Source organism: Semicossyphus pulcher, unplaced genomic scaffold (genome assembly GCF_022749685.1).
Source record: "Semicossyphus pulcher isolate SPU_LCO1_2020_fin unplaced genomic scaffold, fSemPul1.0.p SCAF_4, whole genome shotgun sequence".
NCBI classification, from domain to species: Eukaryota; Metazoa; Chordata; class Actinopteri; order Labriformes; family Labridae; genus Semicossyphus; species Semicossyphus pulcher.
In genome coordinates, this window is record NW_027211715.1 from 34,800,001 (window position 1) to 34,809,800 (window position 9,800).

A 9,800-nucleotide genomic window follows, 5' to 3' on the forward strand; every position below is an offset into this window, starting at 1 on the left:
AGTTAACCTCATGTCCTGTGTTATCAATAACAATAACTTTATTGATCCCCAAAGGGAAATTGATTTATGGTGATTCGTTAGGAGTGAGACAGAAGATTGATAACGCAATATATGATCGTCCTGACTGGTGCGATACAACGATCGTGTCGCTGGCGCCAAATATCGATATTATATAAAAAAAAGTGTGTGTGCCACTGTGAGTCACCGCGTCATCGTTGAGCTCAGTTAGTGTGCCAGCCTGTGACACATGAAGTCTGCCCTTCACCTGTCAGGAGCATTTTGTGTTCTTCAGTTCATATCGTGATCGTTTTTTTATGTTGTCACGCAACATATCAACATATTGTTATCGTGAGTTACCCTGCGGCTCCCACCCCTCTGCTGTTCACGGACTGTATGATGCATATAAATAATTTAAATGTTTAAACATACAATCTCAAAGATTTTTATTGTTGTGCTCTTGAGCGCCTCCAACTGGCCATAATCGGTAGTTTTGAGAGCACTCTTCCGAGATAACCAGGCGTCCACGGTCGGCTCCGGTTGTAACTCTTGATTTTCCTGGCTGACGGTCGCTTTCCTTTTCAGACTGTTTGCTTCATCTGAGCGTCGAGTTTGTTTCTTCTTCTTTGGATTTTCACTTCTTGTTGAAGTTGTATCTGTAGTCATCCATCTTTTCTTTGTTTGTTCAGCCATAGTAGATTACTGTTTACTCGCAACACTTGCAGAGAGCGTAAAAGCAGCCGCTTAGCTCCGCCTACCCTCTCTGGCAGACCAACCACTGCTGGATGATGGAAAACGCGTCACTAACTGGGACACACCCAGTCAGCATGTGTTACCTCATTCAGAGAGAGAGAGAGACTTACAGACATTTATTTACATGACAAAGTTTGAGATTGTCACTTTAACAGATTCAATTCACAGAAAAACAAACTTTATTTACAGTCTTCATGAAAAACATCAGAACTCAAAGACAAAACAACGAAACATTTCAATATTTTACAACAAGATAATAAATAAAACTGAGCTGCTGACAGGATGTGATGTTAGAGGAAGTGAAGCCGGTCAGGAGGAGGTCCAAACTGTGACGATCAGCAGGACTGTGAAGGTTTACAGTTCGTATGTCAACAGGCTGAACATGCAGAGTGCAGCGGAGGGGCCCTTTAAAGGCGTCTGATCGATGGTTTAACAAAGCGGACTTTTATTTTGAAAACAGATCATTTGTTTTCACTGCTGAGGTGCAGAGTCAGGGTGGCCATGAAGACTCTTCTGTGTCGACTTCACTGACCTGAGGAAAGACGGGAAAACAGATTATTTATAATTCAAAGCTCATTTTAAACAGCATTTTAGTTTAACCGATAAAAAGGTCAATGTTTGATCTGAAAAGAAACATCTTCAGGATAAATAACGTTTCCCTCCGAGGTGGACGACGAGCAGACAGTAGTATTAGACTTCAGCACAGTACACGTACTTAGTTCCTGTCACTGTGACGTCACTTCCTGTGACGTCACAAACATGAAACCTTCCTGTGGACACGTTCTGCTCCTGACAGTGACACGAAGAGAATCTGGACCATCTTTATTCCCGCAGAGACCGTCCTCGTGTTGACTCGACTCTGATATTTACCTTCTGACGGCCGACGGGCGACAGGATGACCTTCAGCTGTTTCAAACTCCACTCCCGGACTTTGGTCACGTATGATACACCTCTGAGGTCAGGAGCAATGAGGCAGCGCTCACAGCTCGGGATCAAACATCGGTACTTTGATTGTGCTGCTTCCTGATTGGTCTGAACTGACGTATTGATAATCTACTGATCAAACGCTGCTGCTCTCGATCTGCATGTTATTCATTCATTCAAACAAACGACTTATGTTACAGAAATAAACCCAACAACCAATCAGACGTTTTGATTGTGAACTCACAGTGTTCCTGTCGGCGTGTGGGCGTGTCCAGGTGTGTTCACAGAGACAGGTGAGGCTTCCTGTACGTCTGGTTGGTGATGGACAGGCGGGTCAGCCGGGCACCGTAATAATCCACGATGTAGTTTGATCCGTCTGCGGGACCCACGATCTGCAGGAGGAGAGACGAAGCAGGAGAGGAACGTTTACACTACAAGCTGAGGAGTCATGAGTCAGACGTGAACACCTGAAGCACCTGAACCTTCCAGCAGGCTGACTACAGAACACAGGAGAGACAAGAGGTGTATATTTCAGTGATGGGTCAAACATGGCCGCCGCCTGCATCACGTTCAGCCTGACCCTCCTCTGCAGGTTCCCTCCTCCCTGTGATGGATCTCCTGCCTCGATTATCTAAAAGGCCTGAACAGGAAGGAGTGATTCGTCCCTTCACCTCTTGTTTCCCTCGCTCCATCCGTCTGTCTCCGTCCTCTCAGAGTCCATTAGAAGCTTCTAGAAGCATCAGTCATCCTGCGGCCTCACAGAGACGCAGCGCTGCAACGCGGTAAATAATAATCAGAAGGCCGACGGCTGTTTATTCATCAGGCGCGGCGCCCTTTCCCCCCGCCGGGCAGTTAGCCGCTAAAATATGAGGCTCCGCCGCCGCGCGCCGCTGAAATGGATCCTCTGGGAAACAAGGAACGCTTCATCACAGGTGCCACTCGTAAAGAGGAGGTGAAACTAGAACCTGAGCGAGTGTGTGTGTGTGGGAGGAGGAGGTGTGTTAGCAAAGTTAGCTTAGCAGGCTAACTTCCTGTTCTCCATCGTTAACCCTTTAAGTTCTGCAGCAGTGTGAATATTGTTTTTATAGTTTTAAAAGCTTCACATCCTAAATAGTTTTGTAAATGCTCCTCTGGTTATTCTGGTGTTTGTTTCTGATTCTATTAAACCAGATTATACGAACAAGGCTTTCTCACCTGTTTCCATTCTTTATGCTAAGCTAAGCTAATCAGCTGCTGTCTGTAGCTTCACAACGGCATGTGTCTCACCTGCATGGCGATCAGGATGAAGTCGATCAAGGTGCCGATTCCACAGAAACCGACGGTACAGAACTTCAGCAGTCCTGACAGGGACACAAAAAACAGGCGATCAATAATGAATCAAGATAATAACAGTTTATATTTTATTCCTTAAAAATCGAAACAGTAAAAACCGTGTTGTCGATTTTTACTGTGAAAAGTTGATGATGTTTCTGTGACAGCTGAGTTAAAGTCTGTTCAAACTTTATTTGGAGGCTGCGACCAAGCGGCAACCTCCGGTGCTGAAAAATGAAGCCAATGCGGAAGTGCAAAAAACTGCAGTTCCTCGAGTGGCCACTTGAGGCTCCAGAAAACAAGAAATAACATTACAGCAGAAATAAACATGTTCACAGCCTGGTACAAAAAAAATAATAATAATATATATATTATATATAATATATTATATATATATATATATATTTATAATATAATTATAAATAGCTCATTTTATTGTTCATGATAACTGTACGGGGGGTGAATGTTTTTATAACACACCCGTTTTAATTATATTAAGCCTTAAATCATCGGGGCCGGATCACTTGATTGACAGGTGGATTCTGCTGGCTGTCTGCTAGACGTCAACACAGACACACAGACACTGAGCTTACCTTCACCTGTTTGTGTTGTTGGAGACTGTTGGGGATTTTTTCATTCAAAGTTTGGACAAATAATCTCTCTGTGGGATTTATGGAACTTTATGGCCGTGCAAGAAGTCTGAGCTCCAGCTTTTCGGTGAGTTAAATGTTCGTGTTATTGTATTGAAATATTGTTAGCACAAAGTAGCAGCTATACTGTGCTCGCTTTAGCTGCTCGTTAGCCTGCGCAGTGTTTATTTATTTAATCGTCGGTCAGTAAATAGGAGTCAGGAGTTGTTGGCGTTTCCCTGGAGAGATTACAGCGGACCGTCGTGATGAAGAGACCGGTTCTTCAATGGGTGACGTCACTGAGACTACGTCTGACGCACACCGACGAGCTACAGCGTCTCCACTGATCTGCTTCGGACCTCGTTGGAGTCCGTGAACAGAAAAGAAATCCTTCTAACCAAATGATCTGAATCTGTTTTCCAAAAGCAAAAATACATTTTCTGGTTACACGTCTGAGGATTGTTGGTCTGACAAAACGAGACTTTTTAAAGACGTCTCTTTGGACTTTTTTAATTTAACAAATGAATTAATCATGAAAATAATCTAATTTAAACCCGACATGTCATCCCTCCTCTCTCTGCCATGTTTCCTGTCTGCCTGTTGTCGGGCTGCAACGATCAGTCGACATCGTCATCAAAAATCGATGATAAAATTAGTCGCCAATTAATTTAATTGTTGATAATTAGCAGTGTGTTTTTCATGCTGTGCGCGGACATAACATCGTTTTCTGGAGTCGCTGAGCGGTGAGCCGTCTCACATCCCAACTATCTCTGCAGCGAGCGAGAAGCGACAGGTAAACAAAAGAGCAAAATGTCGGCGGCCGCTGCGACACCATCGCGTCCTGAAACGTGTGACGTGTGGGAACATGTCAGCCTCAGCGCTGCAGAGAGGAGGAGCGCCTGCAGGATCTGTGAAGAGGAGCTTGGTTATGACGGAGCACGTCGGTGAGGAGCGAGCGTCTGAAGGAACGATGGAGTTGTGTTCTGGATTTATTTCTCTCTCAGCACTTTGTCTGTCGTCGGTTTGAAGCGGACGCACGCTCCATGTTTTTATGTCTCTGTTGTTTCAGTCGGAGCCAAATCAGCAGCACAGTTTATTGTGTTTAATGTTCATGCTTAAAGAACCTCCAGCTCCATTTAAAGCTGCGAGCTAAATAAGAGCCATCATTGTGCAATTCATTATCTGATTAGTCGATTCATCGATTCAACAATCGACGACTATCAGAACAGTCGTTGTTTGCAGCTCTGACGTGTTGACTCTGAGACGAACAGAAGTCCTGCAGGTGTGTTGGATAAAAAAGAAGAATATTAAAGCTGCAGACGAAGTTCGGACTCGATGAAGTAAAAGACCTGTTATTGATCAAAAATACTTTTCAGTTAAAACAGAATTCAAAATGGCTGACTTCCTGTTGGGCGTAGGCTCCAAGAGGCCTTTCTAATAACACACAGAGACAGAATAATGCAAACAACTGTAGTTACTGCACACTGAGGCTGTAGTGAGCTCTGCAGCCTGTAGGGGGCACTCTTTATTCTTCACCCTGTTAAAGCTTATAATCCACCTCGTTCTGATCGCTGTGACTGCTGGAGCTCTTCAACTAACGCGCCTGTGAAATCCATTTTTCTGAATAAAATCTGACTTGGCGTCGGTTCAGCTTGGCTCGTCCCGGGCCGACCTGTGCCAAATCAGGCCAGGTGTTCATCACTGCAGCTGTCCTACACACACGCACGCACGCACGCACGCACGCACGCACGCACGCACGCACGCACGCACACACACACACACACACACACACACACACACACACACACACACACACACACACACACACACACACACACACACAGCCTTTGTATTCCTGCAGGTGTCTCATTAAAAGAAGGATGAGAGCGGCCTCAGCCTGCTGATAATAACTCACTCTTGTTGTGTTAATCATAACTGTTATTCTTCAGGTTATTACGCTGCATTGTGTGGAGATCAGTGACACACAAAGACTCTCTGAATTCAATTTAAATTCAGGCTGAAAAACACAAAAATAAAAGACATTTAAAGGGCCACGCCGCCTGTTTCCATCAGAGCACTCAGACTGTCGAAGCAGAGAGAGAAAGCATGTTTAACACGAGTCCACCAGGTGACCAGGTGACCAGGTGACCCCTCCAAAGTGTGGATGGTTTAAATACAAGCTCTGCTCTCGGTGGATAATTTCTCTTCTGTAAATCTTAAAGGTCCAGTTTGTCAGATGGAGGAATGAAACCTTCTTTTTCACCGCTGTAAGTAAGATGAGGGTGTGAGCATGTGCTGCTTCCCAGCTGTTATAATAATAATAATAATATAAAGACATCACAGTGAACCGTCACACGCTGTGCTGTGATTCGCTTTCATCGCTTTCCGACGTCGTTTTATTCTCACATGTAGTGGATCATGAAAATGAGCCGTGGATGAAGCCTGAGGAAACAGTTGGTTCCTCTTCAGTGGTCTGTCACACGTTAAAGGATCAGTGAAACCTGTAAACATATCTGTGTGTCACTTTTCAGCTGAGCTCAGCGGGCTGCGCGCTGAGCTGCTGCAGACGTTAGCTCAATCTGTCGTTCACGGCTCGTTCCTGCTCTCTGAACAAACACAGCCAGGGATTAAAAAACACTGAATGATGGTTCATGTCAAAAGTCGCACCATGTTTAGCAGACTGTGTTAATCTGCACTTTATAACCCAAGACATCCAAACCACTGAGATATCAGTGACATGGTGCTACCTGTCTGTGTTAACAGCTCGTCACCTTGTTTGTGCCCTCAGACCCAGAGAAACGAGCCCCGCTCACACGATGCTTTACAGGTCAGCAGCGCACGTGGAGGTGAAAGCTAAAACTGTTTCACTTCCTGTGTCTGTGTTCGTTTGTGCTGTGCAACAGGCTGTTAAAGATCTGGATCTTTTCATGGAGTAAAAACGTCTTGAGTGTTTCTTGTTACTGATATTAATATTTTAACAACCGTGATTTGAGATCTTTTTATTGCCCTGCTCTTCAACTAGTGACGACTGGATCAGCCGACGCACGTCTGCGTCATCGTTTCAGAAGTCTTAGTTTCTGGTTTCACACAGTTTTAAAATGAAAACATGTTCAGCATCACTGTGTGTGTATGTGTGTGTGTGTGTGTGTGTGTGTGTGTGTGTGCGTGTGTGTGTGTGTGTGTGCGTGCGTGCGTGCGTGCGTGTGTGCGTGTGTGCGTGTGTGTGTACCTAGAGCAGGATATCCCAGGTAGAAGCGGTCGGCTCCGAGCCAGCCCAGAAACAGAGACAAAGCCACGGCGACTTTGTAGGAATAACCGCTCCTGAGAGGAAACAATCATTATTATTGATCACAGAGAAATGAATGAGATCAGTTTTTAATCAATTCAAATCAATCAGAATCTTTTTAAAGGTTTCAGTGAAAATTCTTCATAATGAAGAAAAAAAGTCTGATAAGTCACCCTGACTGTTTATCTTCTCCACAGGAAGCTGAAGCTGTGTGTGTGTGTGCGTGTGTGTGTGTGTGTGTGTGTGTGTGTGCGTGTGTGCGTGTGTTGGTGTGTGTGTGAGCACTCACACGTTCCTGCAGGGGATGGTTTTGTTGAAGCCCACCTCCTCACCGCTGAACCTGAACTCCGTCCCGTTAGAGAGCCGACAGCTGATGTTCGGAGCTGGGAGGCACTCCACTGCAGACACACACACACACACACACACACACACACACACACACACACACACACAGGTAGACCATTGAAGCCGTCAGTTGATCAGAGGAACAGAAGCTCGTCAATATTTCTATTTGAGCTCATTTTCAGGGTTTATATTTGACTCTTTTTTGTCTTCGTGTTGCTTCGTGTGTTTTTCATCTCGTCTCGCTGCTTCCAACATTATTTTATTATCACTTTAAATTAAATAAGTTTTTCACATTGTTCTGACATTCATTTGACCCCTGTTGTTTATTTCATCTCATTTTACTTTTACTGATTTTTACTCACTGATTTCTAACATTTCATGTTTTTGTTGTAAACTTTTAATCATGTAAAGTTTATTTCTTTAATTTAATTAGTGTCGATGTTATCTCTGTGTGTGTGTGCCGTCTCTGCGCTCACACTCACCCCAGGCCGTCATGTCCCTGCAGTTCTCCGGCTCCTGAGTGGCTTCATCAATCTTTGGATCTTTACACAGAAACATGAGGAGAGTGAAGGAGCCCAAACTGTCGGCACACTGACTCAACACCAGAACAACACAGTGAAGCAACAGAACAAACAGTGTGTCAGTACTCTGAGAGAACAGCCGGGGCCACATGCGGAGACACACGAGGACACACATTTCTCTTCTTCCTAGTCGTGACTCTCCAGGTCTCTGCAGCTGACTCCTGGGGTTTGATGTGACTTAATAGCCTCACTGATGCTCTGATGATTGTTTGGAACAATCTACATTGTTTTGTATAATCTGAACATGTTTACAGAGATGCTCCTCAACCAAAAGATCTACAAACCCTCCTCGCTATCGACAAGGGATTCACCAATCTAGCTTTACAACTGTGACGCAAAAATGTTTCGTAATCAATTAATCAGACGATTATTATAGCGTTTAACTGATCAATTGTTTAGTCTACAAAATGTTCCTGAATAATGATCCTCACAATTTCCCCGAAGTGACGGCTGCAAAATCGCATCGTTTGTCTTTTTGGTCATTCCAAAATCACCAAAAAGATTCCCTGTTAATGATTTAATGGTTGCAGGCCTCGCTCTGACACCGAGGACATCAGTCCCATATCGACTCAAATAGCTGGAATGAACAAAAAGAAGGAAAATACATCTGAGTGTATTTTTGCCTTTTTGAGGCAATAATTTAACAAACTCACAGACCGGTACATCTGATGCTGCGCTTATTGTCGTTGTAGCATAAAGCAAAGGAAGCAACTATATTTTACTATAATTGTTATTTAAAGTATTTAATGTGACAAATAAATTGTTTGATTGATATCAGCTGATTTTGGACATTCGTTGTCCGGCTGATACCTGGTTGATCCTAGATTTGCTAAAGCTTAAGGTTTTTGCCAAATGATATCCAGACTTTTATATATGTTAGGTCGAAATAGATTATGTTCCTCATTTCCATCTTAGTAATAAAGAATAAATAAAATAAAAGAAGCAAACTTTGTGTACTCTGTTATGAGTGCTGAAACGTCCTGAAGTGTGCCGTTATGGTTTGACATGTTTGATTAGTGAGCCTCTTCCTTTCTGTCTGACTAATAGTAAACATAACGCACAGCTAAATAACTCTGGATCGCTTTCTTGGACAGTACAGAACTGCTAATTTAAGAGAAATCATGTACATTAACACTTCCGTTTACTGTTGTTAATAATGTATAGTTACATACTGCTTCCTATCTTTACAGCGGGTTATTACTATACCATTAGACATGGCTTTACACATAACAATATCTTAATGTTCAGTTCTGTTATTTCTGTAAGCAATGTTTCATTTATTAGACAGATGTTACACTATTACAAATTGCTAAGCTAGCTGTGGCTAACGTTAGCGAGCACCGTCCTGTAAATGATCTTCCGTTAGTTCTGATTTACGTCATGAAACCACAAGTAAAGGATATTGTCCGAGTCTTAAGTTGTCGCAGCTGTCCACCTCCTCCGCCAGAACGACCTTCAAATGAGAGTAAACACAGTAAAATAAGAGGCTCCATATCCCGGAGCGTAAACAAACCAGCCGTCTCCGGGAGGACGCCATGTCTGACTTTGTCACGTGACAGAGTGATGCCTTCAAGACTGTAAGAAAAATAGTAAAATAGTGTTATGAGCGCTACATTATAGCGCAAGTTTGAAATAATGCAATAACTTCGTACATTGTAATGTAAACTACTATTAGCCTATTACATTTTATAATGTATATGTAGTTAATTTTGGTTTTATAATTTGTTGCTTATGGCTTTTTACATTCACTAAGTACGTGCCTGTGAAGGGAAATTTACTCGGCATTAAGAATTACACAAAATGTCAAGTTCAAAATCTGTATTTACAATTTGGTAATTTTGCAAATGTAATACCCCCTTGTTCTTTCTTTAAATAACATTTATTAATTGAAAAATGATATGAAAATACATACATTGTTTTCTTAGAATGATCTTACATTTTATCTTACATTTTATTGTATCCTTTTATGTCCGC

General features: G+C 43.0%; 1 protein-coding gene across 1 annotated transcript; it reads right to left on the reverse strand.

The window, feature by feature from the left end:
• Positions 1-851: 851 nt before the first annotated feature.
• On the reverse strand, positions 852-9,363 carry tm2d1 (TM2 domain containing 1). Its single transcript, XM_069679962.1, has 7 exons — positions 9,230-9,363; positions 7,728-7,801; positions 7,190-7,298; positions 6,844-6,935; positions 2,941-3,014; positions 1,919-2,066; positions 852-1,282 (listed from the first exon to the last, which is right to left on the reverse strand). Exons 1-6 carry the CDS (start codon positions 9,361-9,363, stop codon positions 1,956-1,958), a joined length of 594 nt encoding a protein of 197 aa, XP_069536063.1. The 3' UTR covers positions 852-1,282; positions 1,919-1,955.
• Positions 9,364-9,800: the final 437 nt, after the last annotated feature.